Source organism: Diuraphis noxia, unplaced genomic scaffold (assembly GCF_037042655.1).
Source record: "Diuraphis noxia isolate RWA-SAM2 unplaced genomic scaffold, SU_Dnox_SAM2 contig0002, whole genome shotgun sequence".
Lineage (NCBI taxonomy): Eukaryota > Metazoa > Arthropoda > Insecta > Hemiptera > Aphididae > Diuraphis > Diuraphis noxia.
The window spans coordinates 50,633,310-50,660,389 of record NW_028301712.1 but is presented as its reverse complement, the minus strand read 5'-3'; the positions used below and the strand labels follow the sequence as shown (position 1 = coordinate 50,660,389).

General features: G+C 31.7%; 2 protein-coding genes, 1 long non-coding RNA gene and 1 pseudogene across 3 annotated transcripts; 3 read left to right on the top strand and 1 right to left on the bottom strand.

Moving 5' to 3' along the window:
- Positions 1 to 426: 426 nt before the first annotated feature.
- On the bottom strand, positions 427 to 14,288 carry LOC149058626 (uncharacterized). Its single transcript, XR_016190437.1, has 4 exons — positions 14,090 to 14,288; positions 11,174 to 11,185; positions 4,986 to 5,015; positions 427 to 462 (listed from the first exon to the last, which is right to left on the bottom strand). It is a non-coding gene; the product is annotated as an uncharacterized LOC149058626 (long non-coding RNA).
- Positions 14,289 to 17,747: 3,459 nt separating this feature from the next.
- On the top strand, positions 17,748 to 21,058 carry LOC107172514 (uncharacterized). Its single transcript, XM_089218422.1, has 5 exons — positions 17,748 to 17,904; positions 17,959 to 18,168; positions 18,249 to 20,594; positions 20,668 to 20,978; positions 21,044 to 21,058. Exons 1-5 carry the CDS (start codon positions 17,748 to 17,750, stop codon positions 21,056 to 21,058), a joined length of 3,039 nt encoding a protein of 1,012 aa, XP_089074548.1.
- A 179-nt stretch (positions 21,059 to 21,237) lies between these two features.
- LOC107172513 (uncharacterized) lies at positions 21,238 to 22,283 on the top strand (annotated as a pseudogene).
- A 3,407-nt stretch (positions 22,284 to 25,690) lies between these two features.
- On the top strand, positions 25,691 to 26,500 carry LOC149058625 (uncharacterized). The gene is made up of 2 exons (XM_089218421.1): positions 25,691 to 25,781; positions 25,839 to 26,500. Exons 1-2 carry the CDS (start codon positions 25,691 to 25,693, stop codon positions 26,498 to 26,500), a joined length of 753 nt encoding a protein of 250 aa, XP_089074547.1.
- Positions 26,501 to 27,080: the final 580 nt, after the last annotated feature.

Here is a 27,080-nt window from a genome sequence, read left to right as displayed (position 1 = left end):
TTTGAAAGCGTATTTTTATAAATTTAACGACCTGCCTTATCAAGAAATTATTAAAAAGTACTAGACATTACAGTTCATTGTTACAGAACTATAACAAACTGCATTTAATAAATATTACAAATTTGGCAAGACAAAATATAATAATGAAAATGCATACTTAGTTTTACTAAAAAAAAAAATCAAATAATTTATACAAATAGTTAAATTAAATATAATTATTTAAAAGCAGTATCTTAATATTAAACGTTAAGAGTTTTTGGAAATTTATGATTTCACATTCATCAGAAAAGTTTAAAATATACATATTAGGACATTAATTGGGTGGTATAGTATACATTAATAACTAGGGAAATATAATTATTATACTCGGCCACGATATTATGCAAAACTTAAAATTTGATTAATTCTTAAATTTAAAATACGTACTTTGCGCAATCGTAATTTGGCGGTTAGTTCCATTATCTAAAATTTAATTATTTCCGTATTATACTAGGTACTTATGATAATAATACCAGTAATACCACACGGCGTTAATAAATATAACATTTACAATGTAACTGCCCCCTAATGTAATTGTTGCCCGTTAATCTGCATACTATATTATCTACATGCATTTCAATGTACAAGTGACGGAATACATTTACAAAAAGGTCAAAACATTACTTACATAAATAATATGACAAATACTTCAAAATGTAAAAGGTGAGTTTTGTCTAAATATTCACTTTTAATGCTTTTGAAAAAATCCAAGCTTATGAATGTTTAATTTTAGGGGTGGTGAAACCACGGCACGCGTGCCAAAAGTGGCACGTTTGTCAAATTTCAATGGCACGTGAAAAATTAAAATTAAGACGAATAATTATGCTGTTTTAAAAATGTTGACTATAAAAACCCAAAGTAATAAATTATTAACATTTTAAAAGTTATAAATTTATAATATTCCTATGTGTAAAATTGATTATGTTGGTATACTTTCAAAATGTCCGAGGTAAAAATGCCCTAGGAAAAATGTTCTAAACATAAAAAGTCCGTGGGGAAAAAGTTGGGTACATATCATTAGGTAAGATGAAAAATACGATGTGATGTACTATAAAAATTTCAATTAGTATTAATAAAAATTTTAACTAAATTATTTACCTGACAAAATTAATAAATAATCTTGTATACTAATAACTACTTGACTGTTTTGGCTGTTTGTAATAATAAAATACCTACTATTTCTTTTATCTTAATTATCTGTTTTTTTTAGTTTTACTCGTATAGTCTATACATCCGATATACTTAGTTAATATAGATAGAGATATCTATGGTGATGTATGGGTATGTCCATCGTGTACATATGTACGCATGGGTAACTGAACAATTGTAATTTTTGTTAGTATAGTTCGAATTATTGTTAGTTTAGTTCGATATTTTATTAGTTAGTTGTTGTTTGCTCTCGAAGAAAAAATATCAAAGTTGGTCATAATATCAGAACAAGGCCTAATTAAACATAATTATTGATATTTTTTTTAATTTTACTTTTTTGAAGACAGTTAATTATTGAACTGATAAGTCATTCTACTAGATAATCATTATAATTATTGAATTTTTTATTTGAATCATAATATATTATGTATATTTTTTTTTTGTATGAATAATAGTTTCGAGTGTTTATTTATAGGTAACTAGCTGAACCCGTGCACTTCGTAGCCCGTTAAAAATACTACCTCTTAAATGTATCAAACTGTTAATTAAATTCGTTGCTTGTGATAATGCTAGCAGTATATTTTTATACATATAGATAAATTTCGAAGGTCATTAGTCGTTTGCTGTCTACTTTGGTCAGTGACCATGTTTCACTCGCGTATGTGATTATCGGTCGTAGATAACTATAGTACAGTGTCTTTGAGTTATGTGACAGTAGTTTTGACTTAAGGAATCTCCTTATGCTATAGTAGCATTGATTGCCGCATGTTATTCGCTCATTGATTTCTTCATGGTTGTCGTTTTTGCTATTTATGTTAACACCTAGGTACTTAAATACCTCCACTTTCTTGAAACTATAGTCATCTACTGTTATGTGATCTATGTTTGAGCTTTTTCTTGCTACCATTAAGTATTTCGTCTTTTCCTCATTCACACGCAGTCCTATGGTTTTACTTGCTTTCAAGAGTTTGGACGTAGTATTTATGACTTCATCTTTAGTTTCTCACATTACTACAATATCATCTGCGAATGCCAATATTACTCGTTCCCCACATATTTCCATTTTTCGACCGTCCCATACTTCTCTTATTGCTTTTTCTAATGCTAGATTAAACAAGGTGGGTGATGGAGCATCACCTTGTCTAAGGCCTGATTTTACCTCAAAGGTTTCAGACATTTCTTGCAGGAAACGAACTCTGCACACAGTTCTATTGTTACATCCTTTTATAAGACTTACGTAATTTTTAGGAATGCCTAGTACCTCCAGTGCTTCTCATAGTTTGTCACTATCAATACTATCATAAGCTTGCTTATAGTCTATAAATATAAGGTGCAGTTCTTTATCAAATTCATAAAACATATTACTGCACTGTTCCAGTTCTCTGGAAGGGTTTCTGTATCCCATGTAATTTAAATCATCTCCATAATTTCTCTTCTTATTTCAGCCCCACCTTTTTTCAGTAACTCAGCCACTATATTGTTTTCCCCAGGTGCTTTATTGTTCTTAAGCTTATTGATTATATTGTCGATTTCTTCTTGTTTAGGTTTTTCTATCTTTGGTTCTGCTGTGTAGTAATAGACAGTTTCATTGTCTTCCTCTACTGTTGGTTGATTTAAGAGCTGATTAAAGTATTCTTTGAAATGGCTCACTATATCCTTCTCTTCTGTGTCTAGGTTTCGGAAATCATCTGAAAGTTTTCTTGTCTGGTGTCGATGCGGTCGGCACCTTTTTCGTGCCGTTTGCGGTCAGATTATTTCTATCTACCTGATTATCTAATTTAAGGTATATACATACATATTATATTAATTACTAAATAATTATATATTAAATTGATTCTATACAGTATATAATAATATATTTATTTTAAATATATGTTTAAAATAGTATTATTATTGGATTTACCGATTTGTTGCTATTTGGTTGTTTATGGGTATTATTATAGATAATGTGTTGGAACTTTAGAAGTATTAAATTAAAATTGTATTATGTCAGTTATATAGTTACATGTCATCGATAACATTTACTCAGTCTTTAGTATAGTATACACATTTGTAGAGTTCGTATTCGGAGTTTACACCATTAATAGATCTATTGACCGAAATTCCAGTTTACTCGTCTGTAAAAACGACATTAAATCATATACGTAGGAAATCAATTTAGTATATAAAGTATATTATATATATACCTTAAATCTAGATATAAATAATCTGACCGCAAACGGCACAAAAAAGGTGCCGACCGCAAATGTTCTGACCGAAAATGTCCCGGAACCTTCTTGTCTGTGGTTCGAAACCAGCTTTGATACTTCCGCTTTCATTGAAGAACTTCCTAGCATTGAATCTATTCCTTTCAATCTCCTCTATCTTTTTCTTTTCATGTAACCGTTTCTCTCTCCTCAGAATTCTGTTTGTCTGCCTACTTTGTTCTTTGTAAATATCAATATTTTCTTGTGAGGAATTTTGCAACATTCTTTTTCTCAATTCATTTCTCTTGGTTACGGCATCACTACATAAATCATTGAACCAGTCTTTTTTCCGCTGCTTTTTCTCCATTCCCAGGACTTGATTTGCACTTTTAGTTATTACGGGCTGTAACACGATTGCGCCCGTCTTATCTTTTTACATTCAAAAAACGTAACACGATTGCACCCAGCAAATTAGCACGATTATGTCCGAACACCTTTTTACGCTACATGATTGCGCTCCATGCAATATATGTCTTGCCCTTATAAATATCGGTCTTTGCCCAATACACTTTTTAAAAATACAGTCGAAGTAGTAACTCAAAGTTGAACTTGGAAGTTCGAGTTATCCAAGTTCGACAAGTTTAACAATTTTTCTTCTTAATTTTATAAGCTAGGACTGATAACAAAATTAAATTGTTGGTTTGGTTAAAAATTGTTTCTTATACATTTTTTACAATATATCTAAAATAACTCAATACAATTACGAAAAATACTGTTTATAATAATTGCTTTGCTATAATTATTTTTTAATAAAAGGCAAATTAAAAAAAAAAAAAATTACGAAAAATACGAATTACGCGTTTAATTTGTGTCCATCTATTGTTTACACAAACGTTCATGTCATTCTTCTTTTCTATGGGACTATAAGTCTTTTCTAGGTTTTGTCGTAGATTTTCAGCGTACTTTCTACTTATTTAGATATTTTCTAACGTTTGTACATTGAATCTTTCTCTGGCTTTTTTCGATGACAATTTCCATTTCACTGACAGTCTTAGAAAGAACTTTGCATACAGTAGGTAGTTTTCGGTATCTGCATCGGCTCCTCTATACGATCTCACCTTCTGAATGCAGTTACCATGCCTTTTGTTTATTAGTATGTGGTCTATTTGATTTTGCGTTCTACCATCAGGTGACTTCGAGTGTATTTGTTCACCAATTGTAATGGTTAATATCATTAATAACTTATATTAATATTTTATAATAAATTGTGTATACTATGAATGACTGAATGGATCGAGTACATAATTAATCTGGTTTGATTAATTTAGAATTTATTTTATAGGTACCAACAATTTGTTTGAAATATTAACAATATAATTAATTTTTAATATAAAATATCCTAAACTGACAATCCGTCTCTGCTCAGAATCGCTTTTCGTATTTTATGATACTATATCACTAAATTCAAATATACCTACCTAATAGCATCCATTACAGTAACCCAATTGTACCCGACTGTACAGCAGAGCGTCATTCACTTACCCCTTTTTTATTTAAATTATACCATCATAATAATAAAGTTAACGTATTAATTAATAAATATTAACTTACCCACACAAGATGTATAGTTTTTTAGCATATCTATCAAATTTTTAAATTATACGATTATTATTATGGTTCATTTACGTATATATAATTATCCATTCATGAAACGCTAAATGTTATATTAAAGAATACTACTTATTTCTTAAATATTTAGTGTTTATAAATAATTTATAGATCATTTTTTATGTGATATCTCAATAAATTATTTTCAAGTTTTGTTAATTTGTTTGACTTTCTAGGCTGGCCTTGAAAGATTCATCCTAAAAAGATCGTTGAACAAAAAAACAAAAATCTTGAACATATTTTACCGAAGAATTTTTATTATATAGTGTGGTACCTATGGCTAATAAAGTATTGGGGGACGAGGTGGACGAGCGGTCTAACGCGTCAGCTGTGGCTCAGCCGGACCGGGTTCGATCCCCGACCATCGGGCGACATTTTTCTCCGGGCAAGTCACGGTGTCCGGAGAACAAATGCCGCAATCCCCCACTCTGGGGCATGACAGAAACCTACGGGTGCCCCAATAAAAATTCTGCCAAAAACTCACCCACGTGTAACACACCTTACCGATCCATAAACCTACAGTACCACCCCCTTCCCAATGGCCTATGTTGCCGCGGGATAATTGATAAAAAAAAAAAAAACTATTTTGAAGTTTTAAAAATGTACATACTCGTAAGTAATTATAAGATTTAATGCTACATATAAATTAATTTATTAAAATTAACTTTTATTATTTGTGAAATATAACATTAGTTTGCGACCGAGCTCCTAATCGTCATATACATTACTATTATCATCAGGGTGTGAAGCAACACACACACACACCAAGCTAACCGGTGATCGGCGTATACGACACCGCAAACATTCGTTCTATACAAGCTTTCCAGTCAATCACTCTTAGACTTATCACCAGTGCTCCATGGTACTTAACAAATGCAGCCTTCCACAACGACTTAAAAATACCAACAGTAAATGAGCTTGCAAAAAGTCACTACAAAAGTTTCCACTCAAAATTAAAAAATCACGCAAACCCTGTCATTCAAAATATGTCCTCCCTTTCATTACCAACTCGCGGTCGATTAAAAAGAAACTGGGCTAGAGATCTCCTTAATTAGGGGGTAAAAAAAAAAATATTTGTGTGCACATATTCGACACACAATAGACAATTCATATTTTTTTGTACCTGAGCGTAAACTCAACTTCAAACTTGTAATATCTATAACCATAATATTAGGCATATTGTGAATGTCTTTATAATCTATAAGGGACATTAAATGCTGAATGAGCTGTTCTGCCCCCATCCAATAAAGTTGCTAAATGAATAACTGCTAGATCCCGTTCATGAATTGGAAAACCAAAGATACGCCAAACAGCCTCATTGGAACTGATGTACCGGCCAATTTGGTAGAGCGTTATTTCATCGTTGTTATTCACCGGAGGAGCATTCACATTGGTATTTTAATACGAAATACAGCCATATCACTTCCTTTATTCACATACTTACAAATGTATTTGATGCTCTTCACCGAACTGCAGAACTCAACATTAATATGAGCATTAAACGTTTTACTCAGCAGAGGCGAATATGGCATCACTCAACGATTACCAATGTCAATGTCTACGTATTTGATATTTTTTGTAAAAGATTGCCCGCCATTATTGGTATTTATTTGACGATATAATATTGGATATTCGTCGACATTTGTGATCGTATCGTTACTGAATTCTTTAGGAAAACTCTTTGTACATTTTCCATTTGCCATGCATGGCGATGAAATATTAGATTACCGCATGTCCCATGAATCATGTTTACCGTAACAATATCAAACGGTAATGTATCAGTAGACATATCTGGAATTTCAGCAGAAATTATACTATCGATTTCTTCAGGACGTATTTTGTCGAATAACCAAACCAAAATGTGTGCATGAGGTAATCCTCGTTTTTGCCATTCAACTGAATACATCCAGCAACGTGTGGGACCGAATACATGTAATTTTGTAATAAAACTCATTAATACTTTAATTTTTGTTTGAACACACGTGCTGTAATATCATGACGATATATTGCATTTTGTCCTGGCAATAACAAAGATGTTATCTCCAGCCATTTTGGATTACATGTGAACGTGATAAATAAACATGGTCGGCCGTATTCGCGCACGAAAGTTAGAGCATCCTGGCTGTATTCTTGCATATGACGTACTCTGCCTATGTACGATGATGGTAGAATGATAGAGTTACCAATTTCGGTGGTGTTGGCGTTGCACAGAATAGCGTCTCGCAAGTGAATGTATTCCTCCGCACGCAGCTTTTGTTGATTATATCGTAAATATCGTAGTCGTTCGCTCTCTATCTTCACGTACATATCGACCATGAATTGTTGGTAAAGCTCGCGATACCGTAGAATGACGTCGTCCTGACCGCGTCTAATCATCATACGATACGCATAATAAGCTTTCGAGCTAACGTTCTTTAACAATGCGGACATTCCTTGTCCGTAGCACCAACCTCTACTTTCGAATGAGTGTAATATTCAATATCGGGCCCATACTCGAATGCTAGACGAAGGAATGAATTGGATGTAAATGCTCTATGTACTTGTTGGCGTTGTCGGTAATTTGCTCTGCGTGTGTCAACTACGAATTGACACGCTTATAATCGTCTTATTTGATTTTGTTCAGTTTGTGCCTCACGCAATCGCACCATGTTCACACGTACATTTTCATTGTTCGGTTGGATTTGTCGTCTCTTCTTTGTGTTCTTCTATCTCGCATACTTGTACTTTTGGTCGTTCGACGGGCCAAATCAGACCTCTTGCGACTGGCTGGCATTGTACAAAATACACAAATCGATACAATTAAAGTTCATATTAAACTAAATAAATAAATTTATGTTTATATCTATGGAAATACGTCAGATGACAGCGGCGACAACGGCAACTGATCGGTGTGGCCATTGATTAAATATATGAAACAGAGATTAAATATAAAAAATAAAAAACAATAATAATAATAATTTAATATGTTTGGTAACCAACGGCAACTCTATAAAAAAAAAATTGTCTTAGGTTAAAAAAATCCCCGTATGAGCCACCCTTTAAAATAAAAATAGGGATGTGAAAAATAGTTTACATCACTCTCTGAGACCTATTTATTATACACGAAAAATTTCATGACAAGGTCCAGCCGTTTCGGAGGAATTTGGTAACAAACATCGTGACACGAGATTTTTATATATTAGATTTATCAACTGGCTAAAAAAGGTCTAAATTGTCATATTTTCACTAATTTATATTTATATAAATGTAAGCTTAATAGCTGCACATAAACATTTTTTACCTGATTGGCCAAGAAGGCCATTAGTTATTATTGAATCGCCTTTACCATTAGTTTAACCCTTAACTACACGCGCTGGTGTACTTTGTACACCAATATTTTTGTTTATCTTGTTCTATTTTAGTTTGTATTTATTTATTCTCCTAATCTAACCTTTTCTTATCTAATATGTAATAGTTATTAATCCATTTCAGTCGTCATTTGATGTTTGTAGCCGCACAAACAAGCTGCGTATAAAATATTTTTGTATCGGTGAATGAAATACACCGCGTGAGTAATAATGTAAGTAATTTCTACGTCCTATAATTCTGTTTATTTTTCTAATATTTAATTATTATATAATCATACTATTATTATTATAATAGGTCAAAGCTTACGCCAAATCATGTGAATGACTTATTAGATATGGAATAGTCAGAAGAAGAAGTGGGAGGTGGGGAGGTGATGAAGACGACAATGAAGTAAGAATAGTAAATAATATTGATCATGACAATAACTCGTGCTTGGAATACAGTTCATTTGATGATTCCGATAGTGATGATGATAATATTGAGCTTGTATATTTTATCTGTAAAGATAAAGCAACAAAATGGTCTAAGACACCATTGACAAGTAAATTCGCTAAAACTAAAAAAAAATATAATAAATATAATACCTGGTTCAAAATGTACAACTGAAGAAATTCAAAATGAAGTAGGGGCTTTTCACATAATATTTTCAGACAAAATGGTTGAAGAAATTATTCATTACACCATTATGTATATTTCGACAGTTCAAAAAAACTATAAAAGAGATAGAGATGACAAATTTATAACAAAAAATGAAATGATGGCATTTTTTGGTTTGTTGTTTTTGTCAGGAATAAAAAAAGGGAATCACACCAACTTTCTTCAACGTTGGGCTACAGATGGTACTGGGATTGAAGTTTTTCGGGCTTGTATAACTGTAACTGTTTCCTTTTTATTTTTAATTCAATAAGATTCGACGATAAAACAACTAGAAATAATAAAAAATCTGAGGACAAACTAACTGCTGTGAGGTCAAATAGGTCAATGCTTGATCAATTTGTATATAATTGTAAGACAAGTTACTGCCTTAGTGAATATTTGACCATTGACGAAATGTTAGTCCCATTTAGAGGTCGTTGTAGTTTTAATCAGTATATACCAAGTAAACCTGCAAAATATGGCTTGAAAATATTTGCACTGGTTGATGCAAAATCATTTTATACGGGGTATTTAGAAATTTATTGTTGGACGCAACCAGACGGGCCTTACAATATGTCTTCCAAGCCATTTGATATTGTCATGAGATTACTTGACAATGTAACGGGAACAAATCGTAACCTAACATGTGATAATTGGTATACTAGTTATCTCTTGGTTACTGAATTACTAAAAAAGCAAACAACTATAGTAGGAACATTGAGAAATAATAAATTGGAGATTCCAGTAGACTTTCAACCACGTAAAAATAAAACAATTAATTCTTCATTTTTTGGATTTCAAAAAGAAATAATGATAACATCATATACTCCTAAAAAAAATAAAGCTGTTATTCTATTATCAACTATGTATAATGATACGTCAGTAAATCGTGAGACAAAAAACCTGAAGTTATACACTTTTACAATTCCACAAAAGGAGGCGTGGACACTGTCGACCAAATGTGTGGGAATTATTCAGTCTCTAGGAGAGCACGCAGATGGCCTTTATCAATATTTTTTCACTTTCTCAACATTGCAGGTATAAATGCAAATATTCTGTATAACAATACACAAATAGAAAAAAAACATAAGAATAGGAGGTAATTTCTAAAATCACTTTCAACAAATTTGATGAATAATCACTTGAGTGAAAGATAACAGATGACAAATCTCCCTACTGACATAAAACCTTTTTTATCAAAATATGAAACAAAAGAAGTGGACGTTCAAGAACCTCCAACAAAAATACGAAGTCGGTGTTATTTGTGTGAAAGAGCTAAAAATAGGGTGACAACAATAAAATGTTCTTCGTGTCAGAAGTTTAGGTACATGTAAAGAGCACGTAAAAGCTGTTGTCAGATGTGAAAGATGTATACGAGTAATAAGTCAGGATAATGAGTAATATTTAATTTAAGTTAGTAAAAATTATTAGACAATAAGATATTTTTACTTTTATCAATTTTAATATAGTAATAACAAATTTTTTTTTATTAAATTTTTTTTATAATTAAATTTAAAACAATATTAAGTAGGACTTTGTTCTTTTATCAGTAAATGAAGTCAAATATATATGCAATACGACATTGATTTCTGCGTAAAATAAATTGGTGTATAAAATACACCACGCGTGTAATTATTGAAAAAAAAAATGGTGCGTGTAGCTAAGGGATAAATATGCACACACCACCCATAGATTAGCACTCATTGAGCTGCTTGGCGAACGCGTTAATTTCCTTTGAGCCTTGCTCCACATAATATTATATACACATACATTATACAGATCGGTCGGTGTGCGTCAAGTCAGGTATTATTGGCGTTGCGGAGTACATACGGTGCCCGGGCCCTAACCATGTTATTGTAGCGTTTCTGGCTCGAACAATATTTATATAATAATATACTAAAAAGTTACTTTCGAAGAATAATTGATACACTCTTTTAAAGATACTTTGCTTATAGTTATAAAAATTAATGTACGACAAATCGATTTTAAAACAGAAATCAACGTCAATCAAATTAGGATTATGATCATTGATCTCAAACATAAAGAAAACGCAATATGAGTTATCGACCATTTATTTTTTTTAAGTATGCAGAATATCATAAATATTTTAACTTCAGTAATATTTGTTTATTAAATTTAAATATTACCAGCACATATTTCTAAAAACAAAAAACATTGTGTTATTCCATATTGTCATCGATCTACTACAAATTACGATATAATATATTCACATTATAGACTATAAGAATATATAAACTGTGCGATTTTTTTATATACTTAGGTACATAATTTATATTTAAATTATTTTCGAAGCCTATGTAGAAAAATAAATTAAGTTATTGTTAATATTATTAAACAATATTAATTCAGTGTTTGACTAGGTGAATCAAAATCAAGTTTTACAATATGCCAACTGAATTGTATAAGTTATAAAATTTGTAATAACCTCCTAATATATTTCTGCGTGAAAATACTTTCTTTTAGATTCTGAACGAAGTGATGAATATATTGATTTTACAATGATGTGTGTTTTTTTTTTTTTGTGTGTCTGTTTACAGCATAACTAGTCAAAATAATGCTTCAATTTCAAACTTTGGGGGTGGTTTCCGATATAATAGTGAATATTCTTGGTGCATTATAGTGGTCTAAAGTAAACATTTTCCAACAGTTTTCAAAAAAATCGAGAAAAACAAAAAAAAAAATGACAGAAAAACGGGAATTTTATGCAAATCCAGTTTTCGACCAAATCGATTTTTTTATATGGTTGTAACTCAAAAACTAATCACTGCAAATACTTGAAATTTTCACCAAATGTTTATGTTAGTGTTATCTATATACAGTTCAATTTTCAAACATTTTGACTTTTCTTGAGTTATTTATAGACCACTGAAATTTTCGATTTTTATGAGAATTTTTTTTTGAAGTGTCAGTAAAAAAATTTTGGATGACCAAAAAAACTTGAAAATTTAATACAAGGTTCCTTATGAGTTGTTTTTATTGTAGCTAAAAAAAAATTAAAAATCGTTAATCACAATTTTATTTATAAGCGTTTATAGTTCAAATTTTTACGAAATCTTTCGAAAACGCGAAAATTTGCAAGTAATTTTGAAGTTGAAAAATCATAACAATTTTTGTGTTTATTACTAAAAATTAAAAATACAACACTAAGTTTTCCATACTAATCAGGTATATGTATATCTATGATAATATAAGGTATTATGAATAATGATAACTGCATGCAATGTTTTTGGAAAAATTGATTAACTATGCCTTATGCAAAATGCATCCTAATTGAAAAATAAAATATTTGTTTCAAAATAGAATATATGACAATATTTAAATATAATATATCCTAGACTGACAAATCATCTCCGTTCAGAATCGTTTTTCGTATACAATGATACCTATCATTGCATTCAAATTTAACCTGCCCTAGTCAGAGGTCCACCCCACCCCCTAATGTACAGCAGAGCGACATCCACTTACCCGCTTTTTTTTTATATGCAATCTACATTCTATTCCACATTGGCACAACAATTAGATGTGAATCAGTTTTGATAAAAATGTTAATCTATAACAATTTTACTACCTACATTATAATGTTATGTATAATTAAATTATAATAAATAGCATACAACATTATATGGTTAGAAGGTTAAAGGGCGTAAGCGCCACTTTTTTGAAATCGTCTATTTTGCGCATTGTCTTAAATGGCAAAATTTACATCGATTCATCCAACATAAACATCGATATCACTTATTTATTATTTACAATGGATGTCTTAACATGTGGTTGTATACTTCATATAATTGGAGGGATTGAAAAATGTATGCGAACGTCAATTAAAAGATACAAGCGACCATCAGTGAAACGTGATAGGACGAAAGTGTCATTGTTCGCAGTTACATCAATTAATAATTTAATTATGTCGTTCTGTCAGTACTGTAAAATGCGATGACCAGTCCAGCATTGATTATTGATGAACGAAATTCAATAGAAGACTGATTAAGACATTCACTAAATTTATGATTCACAAGAAAGTGCTACTATTAATTGTTAAACATTTTATTCAAGAGTTACTTATTATTTTATTTTTGTTTTTACATAAATAAGCCATAATTATTCACTAAAAAGAGTAGGCCATGAAGTTATGTTTATATTTAAAACTTGATTTTTTTTTAACGTTATTATTATTAATCATTAACTAAATTAATAAGTATTTTCTTATTTTGTTAAATAACTAAGTTTTTTAAAAACCATGTTCTATATTGCTATGACTTAATTTTTTACTTTACTGACCTATACCAGAACTCGATATATTGTATTCATTATTACAATTTAAAATTTACCTAGGTATCTTAGAAACAAAACAAAAAAAATTTAAAAAATAAACTGTGATTGGAGCTCAGGTAAATATTTGGCTGGTATTAAGTTATAATTATTTACTAGGGATTGAAGTATACCTATTAGTATTTATTTTCTTAAATATGAATATTATTAGTTAACTTTATCATGTTCACAAAACAATTTTAAACATTTAACTTAATTAAAATATAATACCATTTTTGAAATAAATACTACAAATCATCATTCATTAATAAATAATAATTGTAAATTATGAAAGCGATTGTATTCAATAGAACATAATATATGGGTTGTAAGTGCCTGCAGGTACAGGAAAAAAGGGCGTAAGAGCCTTTTTTTAAAATTAGCTATAACTATATAATTGTATTGTTATTATGAATAATTAATCCATATAAAACGTATAAGTCCTATGACTTAACTTATTAAATCTCAAAACGATTTTTGTTTGATGCTCTAAGGTTGTGATACAATTTATTTGAAATATTTTGTTTTTTGGTTTTCCAGAACAATTTAGTTTTAGGCGATTACCTACATCATTTTACCTTCTAACCATTTTGTGTTAATCTATATATTTAATAACATAATAATAATTAATTACAGTTTATCAAAAAATTGATATATATCAATGCTGATAAAATAAATAATACATTATAATACAAAATATAATCATACTAGTATATCAATAAGGTATTCCTTACCTCGCAACCGATCTACATTATCAGAAGTAGCAGGCATAACACAAATTACAACAGTTAAAATTGCAATGGTTATTAAACTATGATTTAAAAAAATCATTTTTATTTAATATAAGAAAATAATAAAAATTGTGAACTTTGAACAGTTTGAATAATAAATAAAATAAAATCGATATCTCGATTTCTTATATAAGCGATCTATTCCCATTCCATACCCACTAAATACAAAGCAAATAATGTTCACAATACGTTTTTTATTTATTTATTATACCTACATGAGAATAATATTATTTTCAGTTTGTAGGCGAACATAACAATTGTTATTTTTATTTTTTTGTAATATCATCTGATAAAATAATGTGTATTCAATGCAATGCTTGAGTCGATTCAGTACCTAGGCAGGTCAAAAGAGGAGGGGGCTACATTTTTAGTTGTCTAAAATTTATATGAATACATTTCGAGGATACTCCTAGTCATTACAAATGAACAAATAGTATAAACAATTCCGCATATACCGACTATAACACCTAGTATAATTATATTGGTATAATTCAAACACAAATGAAATTGTCAAATACACTTTTATTTAGGCCATATAAAATAACGATAATGTTTCTGTTTTAAATTTCTGTAAACGCCTTCCAAACGTATATTGCTATTGAATAAAAATGTATAAAGATATAGATTTTTTCGTTCTTCGAAACACGATATTTTTGATTAATTTCATACACCGATATATAACATCGGCGATATTGAAATTTGAACGAGTATAAAGTATTGAGTTTTTAAATCGTAGATAAAAGATAAGTGAATCGAAATAGTACGACTCTCTATAATATCTACTCATAAAACCCGCAAATGCTATAAGTCCCGGCTTTATTTTCGGAAGTTGTTGATTATGTTACAGACATTTTAAAATTTGTATTCATCAACATGAACTATAAAGTTTATATTATTTTTGATATTATGTGAATAAGTGAAAGAATATTTGAATAAGTTAGGAGATCTATTACATTAAATGTTCAATATTTTAAACTTACAATGAAAAATTTGTATTCAAATTATACACGCAGAAGATATAGTGTTAATAAATAATATAATATTTTGTATGACGTGTGAAACAGTAAACTGTACCTATAGAAGAATATTATTAAAAGACAAGGTTTAAAATCTATCCCACTAGACGTTTTATTCGACTATCTAATACTGAATATTAATAATTAGACAGGATGAACTGCCCGGAAAGCGATACCATCACATAATAACATTCCAGCAGCGGATAACTTTTACGCCGTACGCAAATACATGTAAAAATAAGTTTTTTATTTTTAACAAAACAATATATAAAAATATTTTATTTTTTTTGGCGGGAGGGGGTGGGGTTGAGGCTTCGACGACAAGGGCCTAATCGATATTAGAAGGTAACATAAATTATTTTTTATATTATACATAATTATCTTCTACTAAATACTGACATGCGAATTTCTTAAAAATGATAATTAAAATGGCTTATCAAATGAAATTATGACTGTGTCGATATTTTTATATCGGAGGTCGGGTATCTCAGTGTTTCATTAGAACCTTTCACTAAATTATTAATAGTTTTCACTGAGAAATATAAAATAATATAAGAAACAATAATTTAAAAAAACTAATTTTATTTTTTTTTTTTAACTAAAAAATATACCTATTATAGTAATTATACTTTTTTAAGTTTTAGTTTTGATGTATGAAATTCAGCGAAAAATATTCTATTACAGTTAGAAAACGAAATCAGCTATGTACACAAATTGTTTGTACAATAATAATAAACATGTGAAAGATGCTATAGGCATTCAAAACATATTATGTATAATTTTTGATATACGTGGCCTAGTGGCTAGTACAGTAGGTTGAATTACGTTCTGTTAAAAGAAAATGAAATAAAGCATTGTTTTATCGTTATTTCTAAAAACTATTTACTTATATCAAATATTTTTTATTAAAATTTGGCTTTATGCTGTTCTAAAACTCTATATTTTTTTTATATTTATCAGGTAAATCTTTAATAAATTGACTAGGTTTAGCCTCCCAAACTTAATACTAACCTAACCTAATCATCCAATTTTGGGAGGCTATATTGCAATGGATTAACAAAAAATTATGAGTGTTTTATTTTTTTTATTTTTGAAATAGAACGATGTTGAATCGATATTTATCAAGTAGGCAACATTCTTTGGTAATCTTGAGAAAATAGATTATACTATGATACCTAAGTACAAAAATAGAAAATCTAAATAGTAGGATAAAAAGGAGAGTTCAAAAACCTCACCCTCACCATCACCCTCACCCTGACCCTCACCCTCACCCTGACCCTCACCATCATCCGAGTGCGCCGCCGCCGCCGCCGCCGGATCGCGTACGTGTGAGACATATATTACCACTTATCAGTTATCATATTATTGTTATCATGTTATCACTTATCAGTTATCATATAATTGTTATCACTTATCACTTATCATGTTATCACTTATCATATTATTGTTATCATATATATCCGAACAAGTGTGAAATTGATATATGACGGTTAGGTTCAAAAACCTCACCATCACCCTCACCCTGACCCTCACCATCATCCGAGTGCGCCGCCGCCGCCGCCCGATCGCGTACGTGAGATACATTTAACCAGTTATCATTTGTTATCACATATTATTGTTATCATATACGATGATTATCTTTTACCGCCGTTATCACATCGCAGTTCTCCCACGGTTATCAAATAAATTGTTATATTTATCATTTGTTATCAGTTATCAGTTATATTTTTATTTAACCCAGTGGAAATCGAATGTTATACATTATTATTGAAATATGCTATAGCCGTTTCTACTAGTAAATTAAGCACGTTGGGCGTCGTATTAACAATAAGAGACATTAAGTAGGTATATTTTAGCGCTGTTTCGATTATTTACAATAATAGATATATTATCCGTATTCAATTAAATCATTCCACCTGGACATTAGTGATTTTTTCCTGCCAAATGGCAGTAATAATCACAAATAAATGCCTTCTTAATGTGCCCTATCGGTCGCCTGGATGTCGCGGACTCTTAATAGCCGCTAGCCACCACCACCACCACCACCACCACCACCACCACCACCACCACCGCCACCGCTGTCACCACCGCCACCGCCGTATATTTCCTGTCATTTGGATTATTCGATATGAAAATACCTATTAGTGAATAACTTAGTAATGATCGATTTAGTCGCCAGGATGTCGTTAATAGCCACAATGGGCGTTTATATTGAAAGACACTTATATAGGTATCCTTATTTAAATAAAAATATACTACACACTGTAAAACTATTTATATTGATAGATGTATTGACATTAAGTTTCAATCAATTTATTACATTCCAGAAAATCCATTAATATTGAAAAATGCCCACCACATATTATAGTGACTACTGACTAAAAGAGCCGTTTGGCGTTTAGTCCGTCTGCTGCCTTAAACCGTTGCTCACGTATACGCTCCGTCTTTATAAATTTTTGTGAATTTAAAAGTATTTTTTTCAGTGTTTATTTCTTTGCGTATTAATTTTTAAGCATTATTTCCACCTAACACTGTGTTTTTATTTATTTTTTCTTTCATTCGCTCTTACTTTATAAAATTTTAAAATGTTTAAGTGCGATCAGTGTGCATCTACGTTTACGCGTAAGGACAATTTGGTTAGACACGGAAAAACACATACTGGTATACGTTTCCCGTGCGCTGTTTGTCCATCGACATTTTCATACAAGTCACATCTTCATAGACACCATAAAAATTTTCATGGTACGTATTTATATAATATTATTTTTAATCATTCATAATATTAATTTTTCCAAGATATCGTAAACGTACCCATACTTCGTCAACCCGCTCCAGGAGAGAGCGTTATTCAGGTTGCGCCTCCTGTCGCTCCTCAGATCCAGATAGCACCGCAAATATTTGTTCCCGATGTCCCGGCCGGTACATCAGCAGTCAACGATGATGACGACGAGATGTGTTTGGAAGTGCTTGATAACGTTGAAAATCTTGGACTGTATGATATCCAAGGTAAGTTTTTTTTTTTTTTTTTTTTTTTTTTTTTTTTTTTAACTATATAATGATGTATATCAATATATTTATAATTTTAGGTTATTATACACAGCTAGGAAATAAACGTATACATGCAGAAAATACTGAAACTGCAGTGAAATTAAAAAAAGTTAGACTTCAAGCAGTAACCAATTTAGGTTTCATAGAAATTCAATCGACACACAACCGTAAGGTTGTGTGGTATTATTATAAAAATATTAATAATGTACACAATTATTCAAAATTCTTCAAGTCCATCAAATCCGCATTAGTAGAGACCATTAACAAACATTGCTTGCCGATTAAATTTAATTTGAAAATAGAGGCTACATATAATAGACCTAACGTAGAAAATTCTTCCGAGAATAGAGCTTTTAAAACCTCAGCCAGGGAGATTTTTGCAGATAGCGATTTATCGTCAATTTTAGAAGATTGTTTTAATAAATTGAAACGTGAGGAGGAGGAATATACCAGTAAGGGCTCTGGATTTTCTTTCCAAAACATCGACGGCATTTTGTTGGGAATATATAAATATTCTCCATTGTCAGGCTCTTCGTTTATTCAACTACCACCATGTATTGAATATAAACGGGCTACTATTAACCCTCAAAACTCAGATCAGCAATGTTTCATGTGGGCTATATTAGCAAAACATGTTGTCGGAGAAAATAAATACCGCGTCAATAACAATTATACCGAGCATGAGAGCAAATATAATTTTGAAAGCATCTCATTCCCGACTCCACTGTCAGACATTAAAAAATTTGAAAAAAACAATCAAAACGTCTCTATAAATGTGTTCGGTATCCATAAACAATATTTGCCACCACCTAAACTTCCAACATATAAGATATTCCCGCTCAAAGTTGTAGATAACGAGAAGCAAGACCACTTTGATCTTCTATTAGTTACTGAAAAAGAAAAATCACATTATACTTACATATCTGATTTTTCACGGCTTATAAGATCTCAAAAAACTAGGCACAACGGTCGTGTTCTATTTTGTAAAAGATGTTTTACAACATTTGATGACAGACGTCATAAATTTAAATTGAGCGGACAAGAGGCACTAAACCAGCATATGATGATATGTGGAACTCACAAACCCATACTTCCTGTTATGCCGTCAGAGGGAGATACCCTTGAGTTTGAGGGCTGGGGAAAGACACAGCGACACCCGATCGTTATTTATGCGGATTTCGAGGCTCTACTAGTAAAATGTGATGAGAGAAAAGGCAAGAGCACAACTGCTTTTCAAAAACACGAGCCTATGAGTTATGGGATATATGTAAAAGCAGCAGAAAATGTACCAATCGAGTTACTAAATAAATTTAATATACCATCATCCGTTATTATTTACCGAGGATCTGAGACGCGAGCGGAAGTTGCTAAACATTTTGTAGAAAATGTTGTGGAAATATCGAGAAAAATAGAGGATCTTTTGAAGTCAAACGTAGATATAATTATAAGTAATGAAGAGCAAGAGAAGCATGATAAGGCTACAACTTGTAATTTATGTAAAAAAGATTTTACTTTTTTAAACGAAAAAGTAAGAGACCACTGCCACCTGTCTGGTCAGTTTCGCCAGACGATTTGTAATTCATGCAATTTAGCGTTGAAGACGCCGAAATTTGTGCCTTGTTTCTTGCACAATCTGTCTAACTACGATGCACACTTCATTGCCGTTGAGTTGGGGTACGATGAGAAAAGTATTGCGGTTATTCCCAATAGCGAAGAGAAATTTATTTCTTTTTCAAAATATATCTCAAGTAAATTTACTTTAAGATTTATCGATACATGTCGGTTTATGGCTTCAAGACTTTCAAATTTAGCTACGAATCTGATAACACCGGACTTAGAGAAATTCAGAGAAACCGCAAAACATTTTTCTAATGAAGACTTGTCGCTTGTCACCCGTAAAGGAGTATATCCATACGAGTTTACTGATGATTGGTCTAAGCTTGAACAGACAACTTTACCACCAAAAGAAGACTTTTACAGCACACTAACAGAAGAACACGTTAAAGAAGAAGAATACGAACATGCGACAAAGGTTTGGAACCATTTCAACTGTCGAACACTTGGAGAGTACAGTGATCTATACCTGAAAATCGATGTTCTTCTGCTAGCAGATGTTTTTGAAAACTTCCGAGACATATGTCTGAAAACATACAACCTAGATGCTGCTTTTTATTACACCGCTCCTGGATTAAGCTTTGATGCATGTCTAAAATATACATCGATAAAGTTAGAACTTTTAGCCGATTACGATATGCTGTTGATGTGTGAAAAGGGAATAAGAGGAGGACTTACACAGGCCAGCCTCCGTTATGGCAAAGCTAATAATTATAAAACACCCAACTATGACTCGAGTAAGCCGGACTCGTGGATAATTTACCAGGATTGTGAGTCTAGCTTATTATCTCTTAATATATCATTCCAAACATTTAATTATTATTATTATTATTATTATTATAGGTAACAACTTATATGGATGGGCCATGTCGGAGTACATGCCGTATGGTGGCTTCAAATGGGTTGAGCCTACTCTCGATGGTTTGGAATGTTTAAATGAAACATCGGAGATAGGACGAATGTATGAAGTCGATATCGAGTATCCACAGCACTTACATGACGATCATAATGATCTACCATTCTTGCCTAACAAAAGTATACCACGCGGTTCTAAAATACCAAAACTCATGGCAACGTTCGAATCTAGAGAACATTATGTCGTGCACTATCGTAATTTGAAACAGGCAATGGCAAATGGTTTAAAAGTTAAAAAAGTAAATATTTAAATACTTGATTAAAAATATCAGATAAATTAAATAATTTTGATCTAGGTTCATAGAGTGTTACAGTTTAGACAGTCACCTTGGTTGGCGAATTACATTCATTTAAATACCGAATTGAGAAAGAAGGCCAGAAATGAGTTTGAGAAAGATTTTTACAAACTTATGAACAATAGTGTGTTTGGTATGTTATTATACTATAATTATTATTATTATTATCTATAACTTTTTTTTTTTTATTCCAGGAAAAACCATGGAAAGTGTGAGATCTAGGATAAAGATGGAACTTGTCTCGAGTGATAAACGGTTACAGAAACTTATAAACCGGACGACATTCAAATACTGTACCAATTTTGAAAATAAAAGTCTAACAGCGGTAACAATGGAAAATAAAATCATAGATTTCTATAAGCCAATTTATATAGGTAAATTTTATAAACATCTTTATTTTATTTTTTTATTATTATTTTACCATATGAACAGGTTTTGCTGTGCTTGAGATCTCTAAAACATTAATGTTTGATTACCATTATAAAGTGATGAAGAAATTCTATGGTCCCAGAATATTTCTTATGTATACCGATACAGGTGAATATTTATTTTCCTAGTTATTTTTTTGTTTTTTTCTCTCATATAATTTATGATTTAGATTCATTGATATACTATATTCTGACGCGGGATTTTTATTCTGACTTGAAAAATAATCCAATCTTACTTGACCGCTTGGATACATCAGACTTACCGAGTCATCACCCATGCTATATGACCGAGAGGAAAAAAGTACCTGGTTTCTTTTCAGATGAGACAAAAGGTCGTGCAATGATTGAGTTTGTTGCCCTGAGATCGAAATCATATGCCTTTAACATCGAAGGAGGAGAAAAAATTAAAGCTAAGGGGATTCGGTCTCACGTAGTCAAACACCACATGACCATAGAAGATCATAAAAAATGTTTGTTTGGTGAAGCTGGAGTGGAGGTATACAAGGAAAATGTATCTATTCGGTCATTCAAACATCAGTTGATGACGATAAAATCAAGAAAGCTAACTTACAACAGTTATGATGATAAGAGAGTGGTATTAGACGATAAAATCCATACCTTGGCTCACGGACACTATAGTTTAGAGTAAGTTTTTTTTTTTTTTAAATTATTTTACTTACAAAATTTATAATTTTATAGGGATGATGACGAGCAGATTGTTGATTAGCCAGATCATAAGATAGATGCTGGTGGTCGTGAGTGGGAGGAATCTGATAAAGATTTGATGAGATTACTTCTACAGGAATACATGTCTAAATAATTAAAAACTATGCATGTTTTTATTGTAAATACTATGTATATATTTTTTTGTTATATATTTGTATTGTAAATATTTTGTTATTTTAAATATCACTTGAATAATTTTTGTATATATAATGTAAATGTTAGATTACCCATGTAAAATAAAAACGTTGTAAAAATATAATATTATTATGTTTATTAAATGAAATGTATATCATTTTTAAGAATTATTTACAAACCATTTTCTTATGGCAAATATTTTATAAAATGTACATTGTTTTGGATTAAATCCCATATGAAAAATACAGCAAGGTAGAGTTTCATCATCACATATTTGATCCAAACGAGGGCAGCCCAAGTCTTCAATGTTGGCGAGTACGACGTGTGGTATATACTCCATAAGAACTTGTTTTTTCTGTTCACCTTTGACGTAAATGCATCTGAATTTTAATGAATTCAATATTCTACCTAGTTCTTCATACTCTATGTCACCGTATTCTATAGATAGTTGATGATAATTACGTTCCAGCCACTTGTTAGTTTTACGACTTTTGTTATCCTCCATGGATTTTGAATGTTTAAAAATCCAGTGTTGGGTCGCCCAAGTTTCTGTGTCTACTATAGACATTTCTTTAATCATGTACTTATTGTTCAAGCCAAGAACGCATTGCATGTCCAAGATGGCTGAAGACATTATGGCTTGTCTTTATAATAAGTTTCTATAGTGTTAAGACGGCTCAATATAGCTGGTATTATTTTTTTAATATCATCTATACTTTCTTTGATATATTGTAATGATACTTCGCCTCTTGTCATATGCTCTGTAATCTCTATGCACGTTAATTCTAACTTTTCTGTTTGTTCCTCTTGAAATAGAATAGATTTATGATTTTCTTCAAGTAAATGCTCAATTTTATCGAGTTTATTCGAATACGATTTAACAACTTGTTCGAGATTTACTAAAAATTTATTAGTTTCACCAGACTGAGAACTACCAAACACGTTCATGTCTACAGCTAGACTAACACTATTTTCTAATGTCACTTGTATTTATCCAACTATTGTGTGTATTATCGAACCCGAGCCATTTGACGAAAATTTTGTTCCCCTTCTTACGTATAATTTTCTCTACTAAATAATCGTTAGGATAGTTTGTTTTCAATATTTCTTCTGAATAAAAGCAGCCAGCAATTGGTTTTCCAGTATAATCTTGTAGCTGATAAGTAGTAGGTAATGTTTCATTAATTTTAACAATTTTAAATATTTCTGTAGACCAGCTCGGTAAATAGCCTTTTGCAAATACACCTTTATATGTGCTTACACGAACATTATCACCAACGTTAAATTTAATTTTTCCAGTAATAATTTTTCTTTGTTTAATTTTTACTGACGTAGGATTAGCATCAGCTTGCACTGGTGTCATGCCTATGGTCCTGTGTTTTGAATTGTTGTATTCGTTAATCAATGAAGGTAAAATAGAAACCCATTCGTGTGAACCTCGTGCCGTAAACTCTCTAAACATTTTTTCTTTCAATGTGCGGTTGAAACGTTCTACAATACAAGCCTTCATAGTACTGTACGTAGAATACTTGTGTATTTTGTGCTTCCCCATCAACGCGTCAAATGTTGAATTGTAAAATTCTTTACCATTATCGAGCTGTAATAGTTTTGGTGAGCGTTTGAGCAGTATTTTAGACATTGCACTGGAAACTTCTTTAGCAGTTTTGGATTTTAACGCTATTGCCCAAGCATATTTCGTAAAACAGTCTATCACACATAAAATATACTTGTACCCTTTATTTTTTTTCGAATATGGTATCATTTCGACCAAGTCGGCTTGCCATAGATCGTTTTTGCCATAAACATTAACCCTACGCCTTGTATAATTTTTTCTAGCTGGTTTGTGTAATTCGACTGAGATTTCACGTTTAGACATTTGGAATATGTTTTATTATCCCTGCTTCACGCAATTCTTCGAAAATCGAGAGTATTTCGTTTGAAACTCCTGTATTACCAGCTGCTTTTGACGCTAATAGTAACTTCAACCTTTCGACTAGCTCGTTAGGGTCGTTCCAGTATACTAAATTATGTTTTTGTAATTTGACTGTCAGTCCAGCGCCCGATGGAAACAGATTTTGGATTAAATCCGTGTATTTATTCCCACCTCTTTTAATTTTTGTTCCGTCTGCTGTGAGATGGGCTGATGTTTGAATTAATATAGACTTATATGTTTTTAAATCGTTTTTGGTATACAGCTTAGGGTTTTTTGAAAATATTAAATTACCAAGTCCTTGTGTTAGTGGATATGACATATCTTCAATAGTTAACGTATTATCAACGAGTTTAATATCTTTTTTACCCAAGTGTACACTTCCATTTGTTTGTATTTTAGGCCCATACGTTTTGTCTATATCGTAAGACTTATACCAGTCGTTTATTTTGAAAGAATCTCCAACACTATGTTCTATGCTGTCTTCATTAACGGATGGAGCTTGAAATGTCGATGGATCGAAACGTTGTTTCAATGGCTCGATAATCGGACTTAATGTTTCCGATACTAATGAATGAATTTCTGCTTTTCCTTATTTTAATGCTGTATACTTGCGTTTAATATTTTCTTTGGCTTTTATCAGTTCTCCGAGCACTTCACCGCTAGCAGCCATGACTGTGAATGAAGCATTTTCACAATGACATCACTTTATATAACGACGAATGTGTCGAATCCATGACGATATCGACCGTTGTCGCGTTCACAGTCTTTGTTTATCACGATAAACTCAAATCTCCCCAGACGCCAACACGAAGTGCAAAAGTCTTTAAACTCTGAATATGACATGTCGCCAGAGCAATGCTCATTGTATACATGCTTTAAATTAGTCTCATCTTGTTTGAATAATACAATAAAATTAGCGTTATCGCGCAAAAGTTGTTTTGGTACTTTTGAATAACTCTGAGCCAGATAGAAAACATCGACTAAATTATGACGTCCTCTGGAGAAGTAAGTTCTCGCAATCTTTTGGTTTTCAGTAATAATATCGTCGAAGATAAACACAGAGTTTGGTAAAGCTTTCTCAGGTTCAATAACTTGTTCGTTTTCATAGAATGTAAATAATTTTATACCATCAATATCTGATAATATATCACTTAGCATTTTATATTTAGGTTGATCCAATGTTTTTGAATATATGTATACGTTGTGAAATCGTATTCCGTTTATATGCGTTAATAAGGTAAATATTAAATTAGTTTTCCCACAGCCAGAAGGGCCCACGATAAGCGCACGTATCGTATTAGGTAGAAGCGCTCCATGTCTTTGTTTCATAAATGTTGTAGGTGGATCCATGTTTTCAACTGTTAGTTTTATTCCTTGTTTGATGAACTTCATTATAAATAACTGAGCAACGACGAGAACGTAATCAGTACACAATGTCACTCGCTCGAAGAAGCACCAAGAATAAGGGCGGAGGGCTTATCAACACGCTTATAAATAAATTACCAATTGAGCTGCACGTGCCTGGTAAGTCCGGAATAATAAATCCGATATTATCATAATAATAATAATATTTCTTTGCAGGTTATCAATACTGTGGACCTGGTACAAATTTAAAAAAACGATTAGCTCGAGGTGATAAAGGTATAAACCCACTGGACTCTGCTTGTAGAGACCACGATATTGCATACGAACATAGCAACTCCATCGCAGATCGTAACAAAGCTGATTATATATTAGAGCAGCGAGCCTGGGATAGATTCAAGTCGAAAGATTCCAGTCTAAAAGAAAAAGCTGTAGCTTGGGGCGTAACTACCGCCATGAAAGCAAAACGTAAAGTAGGTGGTGGTTGTGGATACAAAGCAGCACTTAAAGCAGCTAAAAATGTTATCAAGAAAAATGTCGGTGAAAAAAACTTGATGAAATTAAGTAAAAAATGTGTAGCCGTCGCACGAAAAACATTCAAAATTAAGAAGACCAAAGTTCCACGAACAATAAATATTCCGAAAAAAGGCGGTGTGCTACCACTCATACCGATTTTTGCAGGGTTGTCAGCTCTGGGAGCCCTGACTGGTGGTGTGGCCAACGTTGTGAAAGTGGCTAATGAATTTAATAGAAACACACCATCTCATTTGGGAAAAGGACTATATCTCACACCGTATAAAGGCAACTCATACAAAATAGAAACACCGCATAAAAGTGGTGGGGGTCCAAAAGCGAAAAAATATAGAAAATCAAAAAACTAATTGCCACGTTACCCAGTAGAGCGTTGTACGATTTCGAACTTATAAAAATCGCTCGTTCAATGAAAATACCTCATTTCATCGGAGTGTTTACCAGAGATAAGTTGTCTAAACGCCCTAAACGTCAAGAATCGGCCATTGTTAACTTGGATGCGGAAAACGGTACAGGAACGCATTGGGTAGCGTATAAAAAAATCGGAAAAAAAGTCGAATACTTTGATAGCTTTGGAAATTTACCTCCACCATTAGAAGTACAAAAATATTTTCACGGATGCGACATACATTTCAATTACAGCAGAGAGCAGAAATATAATACTACAAACTGCGGACACTTGTGTTTAAAGTTTTTATCATGTTCACATTAACGTTAAACGGAAACTCGAGTGAGTTGTCATGCGAGATCTTTCCACCGTTGGAAGTAGAAAATACTGCACAGATATGTCTTTTGAGTTTACAGACAAATAATTCTATACCGAACATAGAACCTGGTTGTAATACTATCGGATTTCGTAATATAATAAATAATAACGAGAACGTTATTATACCTACAGGAACTTATGAGTTGGATCAGTTAGAGTCTATC

Excerpts from the sequence above, each read along its gene's own strand:
- LOC107172514 (XM_089218422.1), top strand. The coding sequence starts at position 17,748 with ATGTTTAAGTGCGATCAGTGTGCATCTACGTTTACGCGTAAGGACAAT. Across the intron at positions 18,169-18,248 it reads TGGACTGTATGATATCCAAG|GTTATTATACACAGCTAGGA; the intron begins GTAAGTTTTTTT and ends TTATAATTTTAG. Across the intron at positions 20,595-20,667 it reads GTGGATAATTTACCAGGATT|GTAACAACTTATATGGATGG; the intron begins GTGAGTCTAGCT and ends TTATTATTATAG.
- LOC149058625 (XM_089218421.1), top strand. The coding sequence starts at position 25,691 with ATGTCACTCGCTCGAAGAAGCACCAAGAATAAGGGCGGAGGGCTTATC. Across the intron at positions 25,782-25,838 it reads AATTGAGCTGCACGTGCCTG|GTTATCAATACTGTGGACCT; the intron begins GTAAGTCCGGAA and ends ATTTCTTTGCAG.